The sequence below is a fragment of the Ursus maritimus genome, unplaced genomic scaffold (genome assembly GCF_017311325.1).
Source record: "Ursus maritimus isolate PB19 unplaced genomic scaffold, ASM1731132v1 scaffold_7, whole genome shotgun sequence".
In the NCBI taxonomy this organism is placed as follows: domain Eukaryota; kingdom Metazoa; phylum Chordata; class Mammalia; order Carnivora; family Ursidae; genus Ursus; species Ursus maritimus.
In genome coordinates, this window is record NW_024426885.1 from 54,526,906 (window position 1) to 54,547,783 (window position 20,878).

At 55.4% G+C, this 20,878-nt stretch overlaps 1 protein-coding gene across 2 annotated transcripts in view; it reads right to left on the minus strand.

Moving 5' to 3' along the window:
* Positions 1-20,878, minus strand: part of ADAMTS14 (ADAM metallopeptidase with thrombospondin type 1 motif 14) — a 73,741-nt gene that overhangs the window by 37,431 nt on the left and 15,432 nt on the right. For both annotated transcript variants that reach the window (XM_040624772.1, XM_040624771.1), the window contains exons 3-4: positions 13,348-13,504; positions 6,978-7,168 (exon numbers count right to left, since the gene is read on the minus strand). In XM_040624772.1, coding sequence (XP_040480706.1) covers positions 6,978-7,168; positions 13,348-13,504 — 348 coding nt within the window. The remainder of the gene's footprint in view (positions 1-6,977; positions 7,169-13,347; positions 13,505-20,878) is intronic.

The following is a 20,878-nucleotide window of genomic DNA, read 5'->3' on the forward strand; positions in this document are numbered from 1 at the left end:
CATCATTATCAGAGTTTAACGGGTAGTACTTTGTTACTTTTTTTTAAGATTTATTTATTTATTTGAAAGGGAGAGAGCATGTGAGCAGGGGGAGGGGCAGAGAGAGAGAATCCTGAAGCAGACTCCCCGCTGAGCATGGAGCCCAGCATGGGGTTCGATCCCAGGACCCTGAGATCATGATCTGAGCCGAAACCAAGAGTCAGCCGCTGAACCAACCAAGCCACCCAGGTGCCCCACTTTTTCTGTTTCTTAAGTACGTATAATAACAGAGCATCTGACAATCGATGGGTTTGATTTTGATGAAATATGGCAAGTTTGTGTCCACACAAGATGTGTGGACTCCTCTGCATGTGCGTACCTGATCTGGTACACGTATCTACACACACACACACACACATCTGTGTTAAACACACAGGTGACTAGATGTGTGCGCATGCACACGCACGTGCGTGGAAACAAGCGCTCTCTGCGCTATGTGCACTGTGGGGTGTGTATCAGTAATCCTCTGCGGCCTGCAGCCCACGATCCCTGCCGCCCCCCACCCCCAGCATAGGCCTGACCCCAGGGAGTAGCCAGAGCCCGGGGCTGGGACGCTGAGCCCTGGCCGGGGCGCCGCACTCACTCCCACGGCACGTGGGCAGGCCCCGCCTCTGAGGTCACCAGCGAGATCTTGGGGGCTGAGGCCGCTCTCTGAGTGGTGGGAGGAGTGCATCAAATTTTCTGATTCTTTTCTCCCTCGCTGCTGCCAGCTCAGCAGCTCCATCTTCTCCCTAAAAGTTCACAACCACGGCCCTGTGTTTCCAAGGGCTGGTGCGGGCTCCAAGTGGCTGCCTCGGATCAGCACGGCCCTTCAAGGCTCCCGGAGCCTGCAGGCTGGCCTGAGCGGTTCTCCCACCCCTCCGCCACTCGGCCCACCTCACAGGCTGGCTGCTCGTGCAGGAGGGCTCCAGGGTACACAGGGATGGCCCCCCCCCCCGCCCCACAGAGCCCCTTTCACCGGTCCTCAATGCTCAGGACGTACCCCCCATGACCTGTCTCCAAAACGCAGCAGCCTTTCTGTCCCGGGTCGTCCTGTCGGAGAGTGAAGAGAGGCAACCTAGAGACCTAGAAAGACCCGAACGGCCCATGACCTCACCCGCTGAGCCCTACTCTCCCATCTGAGTGTAGACAGACCAACCTTGTAGAGAAGCCTGAGGACAGAGGTGAGGCAAATGGCAAGCATCTGGTACAAGGCCTGGAACGTGGAGGGGCTCGGTCCGTGGTACCTCTCGGTTGCTTCAGAACTTTGGCTTCCCACTTTGGGAGCTGAGGGCAGGTCCCTGAGGCCAGCCCAGGAATAGGATTTCAGGAGTGTGTCCCCCCATATGGCCACGGAGATGCCAGGCGCTCTGTCCACCAGAAAGCTCTCACCGCCATGACAGATGCTCATTATTATTATGGCTCTCCTGCCAGGAGCCCCAGCATTCGAGCTTTTGTGGGAAGCACCGTTCTCTGCCCAGGGGCCCTGCTCTGAAAAAGCAAACGCCAGCACGTGGGAGGCAGAGCTGATCCTCAGGGCCGGGCCCTTGGCCCCAAGGGCCACTCAGGCTAGGGGTGTCCTGTACACTGTAGGACGGTGAGCGGCAACCCCAGCTCCTCGGGGGTGTCCGAAGTCCCCCATGCCCTCCAGCTGGGATAACCAAAAAATATCTCCAAACCTTCCCAAGCATCCCCTGGGAGGCGAAACTGCCCCCATTAAGAACCACTACCTTGAAGTAAGATTTTTGCTTTAGTTCTGAGGGACTCTGAGTGCCCTAAAAAGCAGTGGAAAGCTTTTTGGAGAGAGACAAGAGAAGAGGAAGGATTCACAGGAGACGGAGGGGGAGGATTTGTGTCCTTCCAATGAGCGGGGACGATGAGCTTCCCCGGAGGCTCACATATCCCCGAACGGAAAAGAGCTGGCCAAGCAACACTCTGTCAGCACGAAAGCAGTTTTTTTGTGGTGTTCCAAACCGGCCTTTATGATGAATATTTAACACAGTTATGTGCCAAGAGAATGCCACCCTCCCAGGCTGAGGCCACCAAGGCCCTGGTCTGACAGCCATCTGGACCGCACTTTCCCCGCAGGGCATCCGAGAGGCCTCAGGAAGGGGCCCTGGAGCAGGTCAGAGCGGGGAGGACCCTCTCAGAGACACCAGGCAATGTCTCTCCAGCACCCACATTCAGTGCCTTTGTGGTGTCAGCCTGGCCGGGTGGAGTGGAGAGCAAGGTGGGCAGCGAGCCTACCACCCCAAGAGTGGGCTGCCAAGAAGGGTCTGGCTATAGACCGGCTCGGTGAGGACCAACAAAGGGGCCTCTCTGTCTCCTCACCCTCCCTCTGCTCTGGCTCTGGGCCCTCAGAGGATCCCCCTGTGCAAGGGAGTCCTCGCCCCAGAGATTCGGTGAGTCACCCCAGGCAAGGAGAGGGCCCCTGATGGTGCCTGATTCTCTCCATGGCCCTGGCTAGCAAGCCCGGCCACAGCCAGGAGCCAAGAGCAGGAAGCCAGCCCAGGGGTGAAGCCTCAGAATCCTGACTCGGATATGGAGGCCGTTTTGGGGAGAGGTTCCTTCTGTAAAGCAGCAGCACCCTCCCTACCTCCCAGGCCGGGGGCCTGTGACCCTCCTTCTCCTTCCTCCTCAGAGCTGCCCGCCCCAGGTTGTACCACAGCAGCAGTGGGGGGAAAGCACAGACTTTGGACTCAGACAGATCTGGGTTTGAATCCTAACTCGGCCACTTACTATTCTGAGCCAAGTCATTTGGCTTCTAGAGCCAGGGCGGTCAAAGGAATGCCACTGGCATAAGGCCACGGTGAGGATTCACGGAGCCTGTCTGTGAGGTTCTCAGCCCCGTGCCTGACATGTGGTAGGTACTGGAATGATACTGTGATATTCGAGAAAGCTCACAGTCCCTGTCTCTGGAGTCTTCCCGCTGGCCCATCACAGCCTCGGCTGGCTCTGGGGTCCATCTTCTCCTCCCCCAAATGCACCCGGGTGCCCCTGTCAGGCGCTGTTCGGCACTCCTCTCCATGCCAGAGCCCAGCTATTGCCCGAGGGACCTTCCCGCCACAGCTCCTGAACGGGCTCGGCCGGCCTGGCTGCCCCCTCATTCCTGCCCCCATAACCCTGCCCTGCGTGATGGCGTGATCACCACGCCTGCACGCTCCACCTCACCAAACCCTCCCCCCCACCCAGGCTGGCTCAGCTCCAGACCACTCCAGAAAGCCTCTCCCCCAGTCCACAGGGATGGCTGCCTCCTCGAAGCTCCTTCAGCACTGCCCCCAAATTATTCCACACACTGAGGCTGGTTTTTGCAGCCAGACCAAAGCTTCTAGAATAAGAGTCTGTCATACTAGGCTTACACCAGGCACTCACTACACGCTGAACACAACTGCTCCTTATGTTTCAAAGCTCGCAAAATGGTTCACCTGTCCTGAGATTTGGAGAAGCTGTAAGGTAAGTGGCCTGGCACGGATGGGTCAACGGAGGCACAGGCAAATAAAGTCCATGAAGGGCCCACCAGCATGTCGGGAGGAGAGAAGAGGGGGTCGGGCCACCATCTGCAGCTGCGCGAATATGTACAGCACATCTCCAGGGTTATGCAAAGGCGAAGTGAGAGGCCGGAGGCCCTGAGAGCTGCCCGTGAGCAGGGCCTGATCAGATGGTTTGGAGTGTTTCCCTAATGGCTTCGCCCCCTCCTCCGGGGTTAGCACAATGGGACCATACATCCCGGGAACCGAATCTCTCACTGATAAGACCAGGCCAGCCCTGGCCCCACAAATCAGGATCAGAAATGGTCGCAGGCAGGCAGGCACACCAAGGGGACAGCACAGGGACACGCTTTTTTACTGGCTTCATGAAATCCCTCAGGAAATTAGTGTTTCAAGCATTCCAGCCAAAGAAAGTTCCCACACAATGGACACGCTGAGCTGCTTGTCCTCTGGGAGGAGAGGTGGTCAGCCACCCATCCGCTCACCTCCAAGGGCCAGAACTCTGGTTCTCTGCCCTCTGCACCTGGGAAGTCAGGAGCCCACCACTCACGTACCCCCGGCGATGGCTATGGGTCTGCACACACCAGCTCCTCAGCACGGTGAGCCTTCTTCCCCCGGAGGAACAGGCCCTGGGCGCGTGGAGAAGCTCTGCCTCAACTTCCCGTTCTATTCCCACATCCATAGTGCAAGCCGGCAGCGAGCAGAAGCAGCAGCCTCAAGCAGCCCTCAGGAACCTCTGGAAGACATTTACTCTCCCCACCTACTTTCTGGTAGGTTGTAAGGAGAAGGAAAGTGGAACCGAGCCTATGGAAACAGCAGTCTCCAAGGCAGGCCCTCAGGGCACAGCCCTCGGTGAGGACCACGGGGAGGAGCTCCCTGGCCAAGGCTGAGACGTGGGTCCGGGGTCAAGAGAGCCTGAATGGGGGTGCCTGGGTAGAGCAGTCGTTAAGCGTCTGCCTTCAGCTCAGGGCGTGATCCCGGTGTTCCGGGATCGAGTCCCACATTGGGCTCCTCCGCTGGGAGCCTGCTTCTTCCTCTCCCACTCCCCTGCTGTGTTCCCTCTCTCGCTGGCTGTCTCTGTCACATAAATAAATAAAATCTTTAAAAAAAAAAAAAAAAAGAGAGAGCCTGAATGGGACACAGGCTTACTTTTCTCCAATAAAGGTCCTCAGTAAAGTTCAGGGGACATGGCAAGGGACGCCAGGGAAGAAGGCATACTAGGCGACTAGCCTCCGCATCGGGACCCTCAAGAACTTGGTGGCACTTCTCATGCACTCGTCACCACCCTCCACACAGCTCCAGATCAGAGGGATTTAACGAGACCCTTCTGATCGAATCACATCTCCATCTGGACAAGCGTTTGGAAAACGGTTCCAAAAGTATCCTTTGCTCTACAGAAAACAATATCTCCTTACGCGAGTCATCAAAAAGCCTCTACCACTTACTTAGAACAGTCACACAGCCAGCACCCAGGGGTGTCTCCTGAGCGAGGCTGCCACCCTCCCAGCTCCAGGAACAGGGACGCAGCCCATAAGTCAGATGGGCCACCAGACTCCCTGCTGTCCCCGGGAGGGGCTCTGCACCTGGGAGCCCGGCGAGGCGGCAAACTCGGAGAATAACGATAATGTGTGCTTCGATGGAAACTGCCTTGTCCATAGCACTTTCAGCCTTATCTGACTCTGATTCCATGGAAGCTCCTTCACAGCTGAGAGCTCAACACAGGATAGCAACGCACGATCCTTGTCCGTAGATGCACAAATTCTGCCTCGCCCTCCACCCCGTGAGACAGCCAGTTCTGTTCTCTGTCTGCACCTTCATTTCAAAATTCCTGATATAAATGTTTCCAGTCTTGGGGTTCTCTTTTGAGAGGGTTATCACATTTGCCTGATTCTCTCATTGATTAGTGAGTGAAGCAAAACCTTTAACACTTGCCTGTTTTTATTTCTGTACCAGAGTCATGATTTTACCTTTTCCTGAAAATTATCCTTTAGCAAACTGAAGGACTCCGGGACTAAATAGGGCCTGGCTCACGGGCTCACACTCACAGGGTCTGCAGCCCCCACTCTGGACCCAGGACCCAGGCTCCTAGCACCTGAGGGCTTTCTAAGGCCTCCCCTGCCCTCTGCCCCGCCCCGCCACTGCCATTCTCCACCTGGTTCCAGGGGCTAACCCCCCCCACCCCCCCACCCCCGCTCTCCCACTAATGGGATTAGTGCTTGGCTGTGTGGCCTTAGGTTAGGCTTGCAGTCTCTAAGAGTCTGGGTGGTGCTCAGGTGCTCGGGGGACCTGGCGTGTCCCTATTCATAGCCATCCTCCCTCCCTCCCAAACAGCCCCAAGTGGTAGCCCTTGCTCCTCAAGTCCCAAACAGCAGGTTCCTTAAGGGACAGAAGAATTAATATCCAAACAAAGAGGTGGTGAGGGGGCCGACTTTCAGGCGCCCTCCCCTCCCTGAGGCTCCTTGTAATTGGATCTGATGTCTAGCCCCCACCCCCCGCCTTTTCTATACACAGACATTTTGGTCGCAAATCTGCTGCCCTCCCACTCCCTCTCCGCGGATGCTGGCTCCCTGCCTCTCCCAGAGACACGGCTCACTTCCATATTATCGCCTCTCCCATAGACGCTGCTCGCTTCCATATCTGACCTATCAGGGGTTGGGCACTGTGCTGTGTGCACCCGGGACTCAAAAAAGTATAAGACAAAGCTCCCACCTCAGGACCTCCCTTTCAGGGGCTTAGACAAAGACACACACAATGAAGGGGGTCAGGTTTTGTCACCCCAAGAGATGCCTCTTCGGCATACTGATTATTTTAAGCTGGTTATTTGTAAGAAACTACAGACATATGAGCAGCTCTGAAAAGCTCAGCGGAAGCGACCCTTTTGTAGGAGACATTGGCAGGTGTAAGGGAACGGTAGGGTGCCTCCCTGGCTGTACCAGAAGACGGGGATGACAGAAGCTCTGGAAACTCTCATCAATGGAGGCGAAGACCTAAATCCGCATAACAGCATTTCTGTTCTCAGTGAACACCAAAGCCCACCTTCAGGGCCTGGGATCCCCGCCATCCCTGGCAGATGGACAACTAGCTGGCCAGTCTTCCCGCCTGGGATCGGGCATTTTCTGTAGATGAAGAGTCTCAGGAAAGTCCCTGCAATCCCAAAGCATGTGAGGCCCCCGACCACGCCTGCCTCGGGCTCTGAATGTGTCCCTGCCCTGACACCACTGTCCCTGGTTCCGGCTGGCTAGGGGCTGGCACCCATGGCCTGGGGGCACCTCGGCACAGGCGTGTGCGATGGAGACGGCCTCGGCCTGGAGTGGACGCCAGGGCCAGCCCAGGCCTGTCGCGCTGCCGGGCTACGGTGCGAGCTGTACGTACACCCACCGGAAAACAGCAGGCCCGAGAGAAATGGGCCGCTCTGGCCAAGACTGGTGGTGCCCCACCCCCACGGCGACGCCCCAGGACGGGGCCACTCACGATGTTCATGAGGGTGAGGACGTAGTTCTGCACGTGCTCCTTGCCGTGGAAGCGCACCACCGAGGCGTCCACCACCAGCAGCACCTCGATGCTGTAGCCGCCCGCCTTGGCGTGCCGCCGCTTCCGCTCGCCGTCGCCCAGCTGCTCCCCTGCCAGGCCCAGCAGGTTGGGGAGGTCGCCCAGGCCGAAGGCTGCCAACCAGGATGGGAAGAGAGACAGAGGTCAGATTCGCAGGAGAGGCTGCCGCTCGGATGCCACCCACCGGCCCACTCAGCCCCGTCAGGTGGGCGCTTTTGCTGCTTCTGGAAGCCAACTTAGCAGGAGGGTTCGTCCCACACTGCTGCTTAACTCAGAGGCACAAGCCCTTTGCCGGGCACCACGCCATGGCTGAGTCTTTGAGGCGATGAACAGCAGAGAAGGGGATCTGGCCGGGAGTCGCGAGCCTGGGTCCCAGTTTCCACTCAGCACTATCTCCCCATGCACCCTAGCCCAGCCCGTTCACCCCTCTAAGCCTCCCCCTACCCTCCTGTGACATGGAGATGAGCCATCCTTGATCTCTTACCCAGGAGCTGGCTATAACAATCAAAGGTGGCAGTGGGTGGAAACATCTCAATACAGGGAAAAAATCGTGGTGTTACTGCAGCCTACGCAGGAACCCCTGGAGTACGTCCCCCCAAATCCCTCCCCATCACTGCCAGCAACCCAAAATGTCATCACCACCACTTTGCCTTTTTGGCAAAAAGCAAAAATATTTATTTAACTAGGATTCATGAACTAGTATGATGTAATCTAGCCGTTGTCAACCTTCCTCTGTAGAGGACCAGATAGTAAGTATTTTTGGCTTCGTGAGTCATACAGTCTCTGTCTCAGCTATTCAATTTGGCATACAAGTAGCCATAGACAATATATAAGCAAACAAGTATGTCTGTGCCAATAAAACTTCATTTCCCAAAACACGTGGTGGGTCTTAGTTTGCTGACCCCCAATCTAATCGAATCCAATCCAATCCTTTGAACTCTCAGGTTACCGCCCCCAATAAACAGGTCAATAAACTGAGGTCCAGAGTAGCTGGTCCAGGTCTGTCCGGATCAAGAGAGCGGGCTTGGAGACGTGGCCATCGATGCTGCTACCTAGAAAGGCAGCGCCCAAAGCGGCTATGGGGCCTGTTCTCCCTAGTCTGAACAGACCAGAGGGCCGTTTGTTGGAGCAGGGGGTTAAGGGTTCCTGAGCACACTGTGGGAAAAACTAATGAAGGGGAACAAAACTTGCCACCCCAAAATACGTCTCTGTGGCACGAGGATTATTTTAGACTGATCATTTTTAAGAACCAGCAGACACAGATAGAGCTCTGGAAATTCCATAGATGTGAGCGTGCAACAGGAGGCCTTTTGTAAAAGGAAAATCTCCATTTGTAAGGGTGTCTCCCTGTCTGTACCAGGAAAAGGAGAATGACTCTAAATCTCGGGAAACTCTTATCAATAAAGAAGGAAATGACTTAAATCCACATAACCTTCCCCTTGTTTACTTTGCTTTTCTTGGTAACCTCCCATAACTCACTCCTCCTCCCCACCCACCAACATCATCTTTTGTCTTTAGCTGGAGATGTTAAGGTGGTGGCTAGGACCACTTGGGGGTGTTACTCATTTTCCTCTCCCACGCATACAGGAGGTATCCATGTAGTTAAACCTCTGTTTGTTTTACTCTTGCTAATCTTTTATTACAGGGTGCCTCAGCCAAGAACCTAGAAGGGTAAAGGGAAAATTACTTTTCCTCCCCCGCACTAAGAAAGCAGGATAGGAGCCTGGGGTCTCTTGAGAAGGCCTCAAAGCCTTTACATGTCATGATTTCCCCACCATCCTACCCTGAAGTTCTGATACTTGTATCATTGATTTCTAAGAATATCCAGCTATGCGAGAATCTCCCAAAGACTGGGACAGGGGCTAAGGATAGAAAAATGCCACCAATGCATCCCCAGCATATATCAAGGGGTGTGGCTGCAAGAGGGGCCCAAACTTATGGGGTGGGTAATGAAGGTAGGGTCCCCTGCCCTTGAGCTCACTGCCTGCCCCAGGTGACAGAGAAGGATCCAGAAGGTAATAGCACTGTAACTTCAAGGCCTACAGGAGGGCTGACTAGGGAAGGCTGCCACACCAGAGACCCAAACCAGGACTGGGCAGTTGACAGAAGCTTCTGGAGGAGGAGACATCTAAGCTGGGCCAGATGGGGACCAGGAGACAACCTGCTGGAGCATGGGGAACTGAGGGTCCCAAGCAGAAGGAACTACACTGGCAAAATCCACTGTGAGCAAGGATGGGGTGACACCAGCCACAGTGTGGGTGACCCGCATGGAGGGTTCCACGGGTACCTCGGCAGAGACCCAAGTTCTGCCTCTCAGCTTCTATCAACACAATACTTCAGGAACTGAAATCTGAGGACAGGGCAACAGGGAACCATGGGACTCTGCTACTGTCTCTCTTTATCTTCCCTTCGGTTAGTAGCCTGCAAGTGCAAAGGGAATAAAAGCACTAGACTAAAGAGTTGGAAAAACCTGTGCCCAGCAGAAACGTGCGGCCAGCCCTCTGAGTGACTCACAGCGTGGAGAGCGGGGCTCACACTGTCACCTCGCTCAACCTGGCACCCGAGCCCAGTGGTGAGTATAGCAGCCCAGAGACAAATGCCTGGGAGAAAAGAGGGAGAAGCCCCAGGAGGGGAGGGGAGGGGGCAAGCATTCTCTCCAGGGAGCAGGGAGACTAAATAACAGTCACTCCCATCACAGCATGTGAGCAGGGCCTGTAGGTTTATGAACCGTAAGTGAAATGTACAGCTTGACCCTTACAGCTCTCCCAGCCAGGTCTGGTAAAGGGAGGCTCAGAGAGGTTGCCTGACTCATCCCAGGTCACACAGCACATTAATGGCCAAAGCCCAGAATGCAAACCCAGGGCTCCCACTCTCCCATGATCACGCCCTGTCAGGGCCCACCCAGATTTCCCTCTCAGCAAAAATAGCGAGGGGCCATGGGAAAGGCCTGCTGACGTCACCACAGGCCCTGGAGAGGTGCCACCCACACCCTCTTCCGTCTCTCATCCTTCGAGCCACACATAGGTAACCTTTCCAAGCGGGGAGGGTGGGAGCAGTAGGGCCCTGGGAGGCTTTCCAGGAGCCCACCCAAGAAGCCCCATGAGAATGTGAGATGGTGCATCTGCTCTGAAAAACAGTTTGGCAGACCCCCAAAAAGTTAAACACAGTGTTACCACAGGGCCCAGCAATTCCACTCCGAGTTCTATACCCAAAAGAATTGAAAACATACGTCCACACAAAAACTTGTACACGAACGTTCATAGCGGCATTATCATCAAAACCAAAAAATGGAAACAACCCAAAAGTCCATCAACAGATGAAGAGAGAAACAAAACGTGGTCTGTTCATGCAATTGGAGTATCGCCCTGCCACGCACAGGCCTGAAGGACTGATGCAGGCTACGCGCGGGTGGGCCTCACAGGCTGAGTGACAGAAGCCAGTCACAAAAGGCCACGTGTTGAGTGATTCCCTTTACACGAGAGGCCCATCCGTAGAGAGAGAAGGGAGATGAGTGGCTGCCTGGGGTTGGGGAGGGGGAAAGGGGAGTGGTCATTAATTCATGGGTACAGGACTTTTTGTGGGAGTGACAGAAATGTTCTGGAATCAGAGAGTGGTGATGGTTGCACAACATTGTAAACATTGTAAAAACCCATTGAATTGTATACTTTAAAATGATTAAAATGGTGGATTTTATCTCAAGTTAAAATAAAGCAGCAGCAGCAGCAGGGGCCCAGAGCCCAGCCTGGCTGGCTGCCCCTGGTGGGACGAGCTATCCTCGCGTCCAATGGCCCTGGCCGCCAGCCAGAGAGCTGGGACTCTGGCTACAGGTGCCCGTGGCCCCATGGCATCCCGTTCTCTCCACACGTGGGGACTGTAGGGTGGGAAGGGGCTATAGAGAGAGGGACCATGGGCTGAGGAGGGAAAGGGCAGCATTAGGAGTATGGCAGTGTCCAGGGCACAGCCCCTGAAGCCAAGCAGGGTCCACAGAGCAGTCCCTGAGGGGCTGGGAGGGGCCAGCCGTACCTGGAGGTCTAGCCAGAGCAAGTTCTAGCTCCAGACTCCGGACGTAGTGTGTTTTGTGTGAATGGATGAGTGTGTGAGGTGTGTGAGTGTGCACGTGTGAGTGTGTGTTACGTATGAGTGGGGGAGTCTGCGGGTACACGCCTGCTCTCTTCAGGAAGCAGCCATCAAGACCACACCCTGAGTGCCAAGAAGAGTCCCCTCAGTCCCCAAGTTCATCGGTGCATGTCAGATACTTCTACCGTGGAGCCCAGGGGGCTGAAGCCCCTCCACGGGCCACAGCTCAGCTAGAAAATCACTCTGGTGGGTCTTCTGATGCCTCCTCTCCTTCCCTGAGGAAAGCCATACCCTGTGGGGTTGCAGAGCTCATGTGAAGGAACAAAGATCATGAAGACGTGGTATCTTCCTTCAGGAAGCCCCCGGCCTAACTGGGACAAGAAGACGGTCCCAGGAGAAATCCAGAAGGCTCAGGGATTCAGAAGCGGGGACACCTGAGCTGGGCTGACATGTGGGCGGCATGGGGCATGGGGGCAGACAGAGATGGAGGAAGGTTTTCAGGTGGAGGCAGATTTCTCACAGCAGGCTCTGACCGGCTGGCCCAGGCCTCTGAGGCATTTCTCTGGGTGCTAAGAGGTACACCCACAGACGTGAGGTGAAACCCTTCAACTCAGTCAAGAATGATACATGGAGACAGGCACACCCAGAGATGCTAATATACCCACTGGGTTCAGACCCACCAGTGGTCTTAAAATAACCGTGAGTGTCACAGGTTTCCAAGAAAAGCCCTCCACTGCCACTTGTCTTTCTAAGGAGGGACACAGGTGGGCCCGGGGCATGGCGTCACCCACAGGCCCAGGACTTCCAGAGGGAAGCTTGATGGCGGAGAGGGGGCCCATCAGCCTTCCCGGGCCTGAGCGCCAACCCTGTTGAGCTCAGCGGTCCAGACTTCCCAGCCACTGACCGTGATGACAGGCAGTGTGGTTGGTTCCAGGCCCACGGCTGTGGAGCAGAACTTCCCCAGGGTCTCCCCAAAAGGGGAAATTTATGGTCTTTTGTTCAGAACTGGCCCCAGCTAAAATGGAGCCCAGTGAGACCTGTCCTTCTTCCCAGCCACAGTGGAGGGCATGGTGCTGTCCCAGGCTGCCCCTGAAATCCACCCCGATCCCCCAGAGGCTCTACCGGGTCCCTGCCCCCACCCCCACCCCAGGCCTGCAGAGCCCTCCACGACCCAGCTCGGCATCTCCTGTGAGCCATGCTGGGAGGGCAGCAGGAGCTTCGAAGGAGGCACTGCGTGTGGGGACAACTGGTTTCCACACATTCCCTCACGCTCTGTCCCACCCCACCAGGCCCTGGCAGGAGGGTGCGGTCCGTCCCCCGCCAGATTCCACCCAAGGCCTCCTCATGTCCTCTTGGCCAGAGGGGCTTCGTGACAAAGCTAAGTTGGACCATGCAGCTGGCCATGGGCCCGGGACCAGCACACACTGCATCAACCACTTTGTTCGCACAAGCACGGTCCCGGGAAGCACGGGCCCCGGGCGCTGCTGGTGTGTGGGCTACTGTGCCGATCTCCAGGCTGCAAGGACGCCCCTGCTCTCAGGGGCTCTCGCCCTAACCTATCAGCATTGACCCTAATAACAATACTAGAGTAAGAGCAATCATGTCTCAAACACCTGCTATGCATCAAACACCTCCACGCTGGGACTTTTATGTACACTATCGCTAAGACATGCAACCTGAGAGAGCCCCAACAATTCGCCCCCCACTTTACAGATTACGAAGTGAGGTTCAGAGATGTTAAGTGACTTAGTTAGGGTCTCACAGCTGACAGGGTTAGAGATTTAAAAATGGCCTGTTGGACACAAAGCTGACCCCAATGCCCTGATACCCGGCAGTCCCCTCTATGAGTGCCCTAAGACCTTCCTTCCTCCCAAGGTCTGAGTTGATTTTTAGGGGGGAAGAGCTAACTACAGCCATTGCACCTTCTGCTAGGCAGGAAAATCACCTTCCGAAGCAACACAGAGCCACACAGAGACCTCTGGAGTCCCTAGGGCCACAGTCCAGGGGGCTTGAGTCGCTCACCTGGCCCCCCGACTCCAGCCAGCCGTAGGAGCTCCTAAAGCCCACTGGGGTTTCTCTGCTGGTATACATGGTCCGGTTCCATTTTACAGATGTGAAGACTGACGCCAGGACTCTAGAGGTTAAGCTCAGAAGTGACCTAAAAACACCACAGGTCCAGGCAGAGGTGGAGCTCAGGGACCTGCCCAGTGCCTACCTTCATTGTGAAGGTCCCCGCCGGGCTCGGCATACTCCTGCCGGACGACCTCCCGGCGGTACACCACGTGCGTCCTCCCGCCGGCCTCCCGCTCCTGCTGCCCCCACTCCAGGGGCTCTATGAAGTAGTCGCTGCTGTCCGTGCGGATGAGGCCCGCCTGCACCAGGCCCGCAGCAAGCCGGAGGAGCAAAGGGGGAGAGAGAAGAAGTGTGAATACACAGCACAGAACAGCCGAGCATTTGTGAATGCAAATGTGTGGGACTACATGCATGTGGACTCTTCCTCCAGGGCGGGGAGGTGGGAGCAGGTGGGAGGACGCCGAGCAAAGGGGGGCATGCCCATTTCAAGCAAAGCAGATCCACTTTTCCTGTGCTATGCACTCACGGGCTTCCATATAACATGTCATTTAAACAAACGGTTCCAGCACTTCGAGGGGGGTGGGGAGGCTGGAAAGGCATTACCATAAATACACACACAGCCCCCAAGAGCACAGAATTCCAGCCGCAAAGCACCATCTTAAAGATCTGCGTTTACCTACAGGGCAGACAAGGGGGGGAAATTCCTACTGGTAAAGGTTAATTATCCCTCACACGGGTGCCGGCTCCCCACTCCAGTACAAAGGGCTATTATTTCAGATTTAAAGCATGTGTGCGTGTACGCCCGGGACAGCAGCTAACGTTCGTTCGCCGACAGCGAGCGAGCCAGGGTAGGGCACAGGAATGTGTGCTCTGTTTTTAATCTAAATTTTCGCCTGCATCAAAATATGCCTGTAAAAATAATCAGGTGTTGGCCTTGGAAATAAAAACATTAAAAATGTAACCTTGGCCAAGGCCAGCAAATGTGTTATGAGCCCCCAATGAAGGCAATAATCACAGGGGCCAACGAGACATGTAACTAGATGTGTGCGAAGAAGTGTCGGGCTGCGCAAGCTCCCCCCTCCCCCCGGCGCCAGCTCTAGGAGGCAGTCAGACCAGCCCACCCACCACAGTGCCTGGGAAATAGTAGGCAGTCCTGAAGGAAAATATATTTGTCGAATTCCTTTACTCATTCAACAAGCATCTATTGAGTGCCTACTGTATACCAGCACCGCTCCAAACACTGGGAATGCAGGTGTGAACACCAGGAAACACATGAAGGAACCATTCTTATCGATCTCTCAGACCTTCTCCACTTGAGTAGGAGCCTCCTCTTTTGAAAGCAGGAGTGATTTTATGTAACCAAATGCCACCAATTTCCCCACTGCAGCCTGTTCTAAGACGACATCCTCTAAGACCTACGAGCACGTGAGTCGGCCGCCACCAATCCTCTTCCCACCAAAGCTACTGCAGCTCCTCAAATTCTGACATTCCTTGCCCCATGTGGCCACCAGATCTCAGGGCCTCACGCCAAGGATGCAGGCTCTGGAATGATCCGCGTGGCATCGGACTGGGCTGCAAGGCACAGCCGTCCGGTTCACGCCTCCTGTCCACAATCACGGGCCGTTCAAGATCACCATGCCTGCCCCAGTCTGAAGCTTCAGTCCTTCAACCACCTCCCTACTCAGGGGAGCTCTTCGCTTTTGCTTGGATGCCTCTAGGAATAGAGAGCTCCCTCCTTCAAGATCTAACCTATTGCTGTGCAGGGATACTGGTCATGTTTTACTGAGCTGAAACACACTTCCTTACACTCCACCCTTTCTAAACAGTCTTCTTATCACTGATAATAACAGCACTATCTGCCACTTATATTTACATATGTTATTTCATCTTTACAACAGCCTTATAAAATAGATGCAAATATTAGACCCATTTCACAGATAAGAAAATAGGCTCCCTCCAAATGGTTAAGAAACTTGCCCAGTCACCCAGCAAGTAAGTGACAGCACCGGCCTCTCCCCAGGGAAGAGTCAGCGAACCCTATTCCCTATTCCAGTTAAGTGGTGAGGGCAGAGACCCAAGCCCTGTAATATACAATCTGGGAAATAAGTTTCAAACCTCTTTGTGACTGTGGATCCCACCAAACCCCAGGGGTCAAGGACAGAACTTGCCAGCATTGTTCCCGGTCCATTTTGAGCATTGCGTCTCGCCGTGACAGGCAGTTCTTGCCCAGGCTGGGGCGTCCCCTCAGCCTCGGAGACCTGCCTCCTGGAGAGGGGATGGGTGGGCAGGCTCAGCCACCAGGTCAGGAGGCAGACTGGGCAGGTCCCTCCCCCATAGCCCTCAGTTTCCCCGTCCGCACTGTGAGAGGTTTGGCGGACTATCTCCAGCTCTGCCCTGGCCAGGAAACGAGGCACCACTTGGGGCAGACAGACTGGCAAGGGGAATGTTCTGGCTCTCTGCCTCCCTGCCAAATTACTCCCGTCTCTCAATTTATGAGATGTTTATATTTCTGAAAAGTGGTGGCTAATTTTAAAGAACTCAAATCAAATCAAATTTCTGTATAAGACGTCAAGAAAAGGGGGAACATAAGTTGCTGGGAAATTAATGTCGGCCCTATCTGTTTTCACCAGTACCTTCTTCGCATGGAACCGGTAACTCAGTGGAAATATACATGAGAAAGATTCTTCATGCAACACCAACAACAACAGCAAATAGCTGGTTATATCCAGTTGAGCCACATACTGTGCAGGCCCTCAGGCCATTTCTCCAAAGGGAAACTCTCCAAGGCGCAGGCCTGGCCACCAGCAGCCGGACTCTGGACCCCTTTCCCACGGCTGCTACCGAGGGCCTTTTCCTGGCAGGTGAGTGGCTGAGGGGGACCTCTTTGACATCACCAATATGGCCGGTGACATCATGTCAGTTGCAAAGGTAACGCTTAGCGCTGTGTCTTCATCCAGAGGCCTCCAGGCCATGCTCTCCCAGATTTTTCAGCCCAGCTTCCCTGCAGGGGAAGCCCCCAGGTCCAGAGGGTAAGTCCAGGGCGCCTGAAGGAGACGGAGTCATGTGGTGATGGAGGAGGTAGGCCCAGGCTTATCCTTGTCTCCTGCCACAGGTCATAACTGACCAAGTCTAGCAGGTTACTGGTAGCTGTCTACCATCAGGATGAGGTCCCACATATTTTAGCAGGTAACTGAAGCCACATTATTTTAGAATTAGTACGTATGTGTACATATAAATGTGTTGATTCTGAAATTGCACGTACTTGCACAGAAACTATGAGGCAAGGGTAGAATAAGCCAACACTTCTCCTGGAAGAGACCCCCCAAAGACTGAAATTTGTGTCTGTGGAGGTACCAAAGTCTGGGCTGAGATAGGAAAGCACCCCGTCTGTGCCGGGTCAAGCGCAGAGACAATGACCAAGGACCCAGCCTGGGGTCCAGGCACAGATAAGCCGCGGAGCTCTGGGAGGACAGCTGCATGCCCTCCCTCTAGCAAAGTATAATCCAGAGCCCCCTTGCCGGGCCCTCAGATTCACTAACCTTTGCAGAATGCCCAGGAGGACCCATTTCAAGATGATAGCTCCAGTGAAGCCAGGTGAGGGGTAAGCCAGGTCCCCTCTTTCTTCTTCTTCCATAATTGAGAGCCTATGTGGGGCCTCCCCAGAGAAGAGAGAGGCAGAGCAGGCCTCCAACCCAACCAATCATCCCACCACCTTCCAAGGAGAGCACATTCTCGGGCCCAAACTTGTTCTGGAAATTCCATTACCAAGTTTTTACTGCCAGCTGTGCTGTCTCGGGTTCTAGGCTTCCAGCAAATCCAGCTTAAAACTGTTCCACTGTAGGAAATGCAGGACGGGCTAGCAAGTAGAGGCTGGGGTGATGCACGCAACCGGGCGTGGCTTCCCTCGGGTCCGCCCCCAATCCAGCAACCTGCTTCCATCCCCGGCCTAGACCACGTACCGGCCGGAACTCGGAGACCCCCCCCCACTACAGGTGTCCGCTTCCCTCCCACCACCGTCCTGCTCACCCCACCCCTGCACTCCGGCTCCAACTGTTACCAAGCTTCATCGAGCCCTCCTGTGCATGACCTCACAGCTTCATCACGGTCCCTACCCCTACCCACCCCCGCCAAGTCCTCCTCCCTTTCCTCCCTCCTCCCCCCTCCCTTCCTACTCCCTTGGACTTCTCAGTCTAGATGCATATAATTCTGTGAACACGCACAGCTCTCTCCCTGCCTTTTCCTCCTTCCCATTGCCCCAGAAAACCTTTCCCTCCTTCCCACTGTCCCAGCCGTCCTCTCCAGGTCTGCACGCCGATGGAGAGCTCACTTGGAATCATGAATATGTGAGCGCGACGCTAGCTGGGGGTTCTGCTGCATCTGCCTGCTACGTCTGCAGCCCAGCTCTCCCGACGGCTGAGACTCCTACCACCGGATCCACCTCCTCTTCTCCTGTTTTCAAGAAAACAGGCACCATCAGGCGGGCTCTCCCCTACCCTGCCACCACCCTATGAACTCCCCTGGCTGTGCCCGTCCTCACCTCCTGCTCCCCTCTCTCTCCCCCCCTTCCAGAACTACCCCCTTCCAGAACTTAACTCCTGCAATTAGTGCCCTCCTTCCAACATCACCATGCTCACCCTCTCTTGGGTCATTCTTGCTGGCACACGCATGCACTCGGATCCCCATCTGAAAAACTCCCTCCTCCCACCCACCCCAGCCCTGGCCAGCTCCTGCCAGAGTCTCTGCTCCCCTCCACCCTGGACAAGGCTGGTGGGAAGGTAAAGCGATGCAGTCACTCTGAACAACAACAGTCTGGCAGCTCCACAGAATACTAAACGGTGACCAGAGGACCCCACAATTCCACTCCTTGGTACATGCCCGAGAGAAAGGACGACCAACGTCCACACAAAAACTTGCACATGAATGTTGACTGCAGCTCTACTCATGGTGGCCAAGAAGGAGAAACAAGCCAAATGGCCACCAACAGATGAATGGATGAACCAAAAAACCAAAACAAAGAACTGATGCATGCTAAAACACAGGTGAAGGGGCGCCTGGGTAGCGCAGTCGTTAAAGCGTCTGCCTTCGGCTCAGGGCGTGATCCCGGCGCTCCGGGATCGAGTCCCACATCGGGCTCCTCCGCTGGGAGCCTGCTTCTTCCTCTCCCACTCCCCCTGCTTGTGTTCCCTCTCTCGCTGGCTGTCTCTATCTCTGTCAAATAAATAAAATCTTTAAAAAAAAAAAATAAAAAAAAAATAAATAAAACACAGGTGAATCTTGAAAACATCCTGCTAAGTGAAAGAAACCAGTCACAGAAGGCCACATAGTATACAATTCCATCCAGGGGAAAGATCCAGAAGAGAGAAGTCTATAGACACAGAAAGATGAGTGGTTGCCAAGGGCTGGGGTAATGGACTGGGGGACCAGGGGGACCACAAAAGGGCATGGGGTTGCTTTCTGAGATAGTGAAAATGTCCTCAAATTGAATGTGCTGATAATCACCCAACTTCCATGTGTATCATAAAAATTCAACACATTGTACAGTTTAAATTAGGTGAACTGCACGGTCCGTGAACTGCATCTCAATAAAACGGTTTAAAAAAACACAAAACACAACACACATTCAGGGAAGTGAGAGATGATGCGTGTGCAGGCAAACAGGGCCACACACGCACCGCGAGGCCACATAAAGGGACGGCACCCGCACGCGTGCAGGCCGACAGCAGACACGTAGGCACGGACACAACACACGCACTCCCTTAGACGCTGCTCGCGCACGAGCCGCACGGGCCGCCCGTGACCACGGAAGCGTGAGTCAGCATGGCTGGGCCCGAGGCCCGCGGACGCTGCGATCCTGTGTAATTCAAACCCGATGTGGAAGCCCCAGGCCGCGGGAGCTCTGCTGCCGGCTGCCCTGCCAAGGCCTGGGCCCCGGCCAAGGCGAGTCTGCAAGCCGATTCTTCGCGAGCTGCCGCTCTGGGGACAGGCGGGAGGAAGGAGCCCTCAAAGGCTGGAGCCAAGAGCTGCCAGGCTCATCCTCAGCTGGCGTGCCCTGCTCTGCCTGCCCCACACGGGCGGCAGGACAACTCCCCGAACAGGCCCGAACCTCAGAAGAAGCACCAGGAAGCCGACCGCCTCCACCAGCTGGAGGTAGTTATCTGGGATGACCACTTGGCCCCCCCTTCCCAAGGTCATGACCTCTGCAGGCCCCTAACACCCTAGGAGGTGCTGGGCCAAAGGCTTCCCAGTGCATCTGCAGCAGAACTCCTTCCCAGGGGAGAAGCGATGTGGTAGGTGTGGTGGGTAAATGCCTCGAGCCAGCATCCCTGGGTGCTGCCCCTCTCGCACCGTGTCATCTTGGACAAGTTCCTCCAACATCCCTGTGTCTCCGGATTAGACCAGCACGGATCCCGTGGGCTTGCTCTGAGAAACGTACACAGAGCCGCTGGAATGGTCCAGGCTCACCGCGAGGACAGTGCCAGTGTTCCTATCTGCGCCGGGATTATCATCACCCTCATTCACAGTGTGCCTGGGAGTCCCGGCGGCTCAGGAAGGGAGCCGTGGCTTCAGTGCTGGGAGCAGCGTTCCCGAACCGCAGGACGGTCAGCCTCTAACTCCCGGTTCCACCGTGACCTGGCCTTGCCCCGCTCGGATCCCTGCCTGCACACGGGAGGAATCTCAGAGGAAAAAGATACCATGGGCTGAGCATCCCTTAAGGGTTCGTTCTTCCCAAGAAGAAGAGGCCGTACCAGCTCAGGGTAATTTCAAAGATGACAAGGGACACACCAAACGTTAGTGGGGGAGCTGCCCGGGAGCTGTCTCTGGGTGGCGAAAGGGCGGCAACTTCCTTCTCTTTAAACTTTCGGGGGTTTTCTGACTTTTCTGCGATTGCCCATCTGAAAGGGAAAGTCAATTCTACACAAAATGTCCGCCTACTACAATGAGCGAGGAATCATTATATAAGAAGCATTTTAAACAAAGTTTTAAGAAAGTTTAAAAAAGGAAACCAAGCCAATGAAGCCCTCCCTTCTGTCCCCCAACTTCCCTGCAAGTGGAGTAGAGGCTGCACCTGGGAGCCAGGCCCTCCCCAAGCGTCAGAGTCCCCATGTGAAACCAAAGGGTTACTGGCAGGATGGTGTGACGTCGTGACTCGCAAGGCCCTTCCCGAGGCGCGCCCCACGGCAGGGTGCAGCCCCTTCCGTTCTGTCCTTCTCTGGCCTGGCTCTCCTGGCACCCCCGACCTGACCCTGACTTTTCCATCAAACACACAGTAGACTTTTCCAGGAGGCCACAGCAGTGGGTGTCACCGCTAGCTGCCCATTCGAATCACCAGGGGCAGGTGCAGAATTACTGGCGCCGGGACCACACCCCAGACCGACAGATCAAATCGCGGCAGGGCAGCCCAGGCATCAGGACTTTCTCCGAGCTGCCCAGGTGATTCTCCTGTGCCGCCAGGGCTGGGAACCACTGACGTAGACTCCGGAAGCTCCCCAACAATGGAAGTTTAAGGGATCAACGGAGTTTCACAGAGTAGTATCAGCTGGGATCGTTCGACCAGATTCCGTTTGTTGTGATGCAGGAAATGGGCAAGACAGAGAGGGAAGGAGAGGACAATGAGAACGTGCCCTGAACCGGGGGGGGGGGGGGGGGGGGGGGGGGGGGGGGGGGGGGGGGGG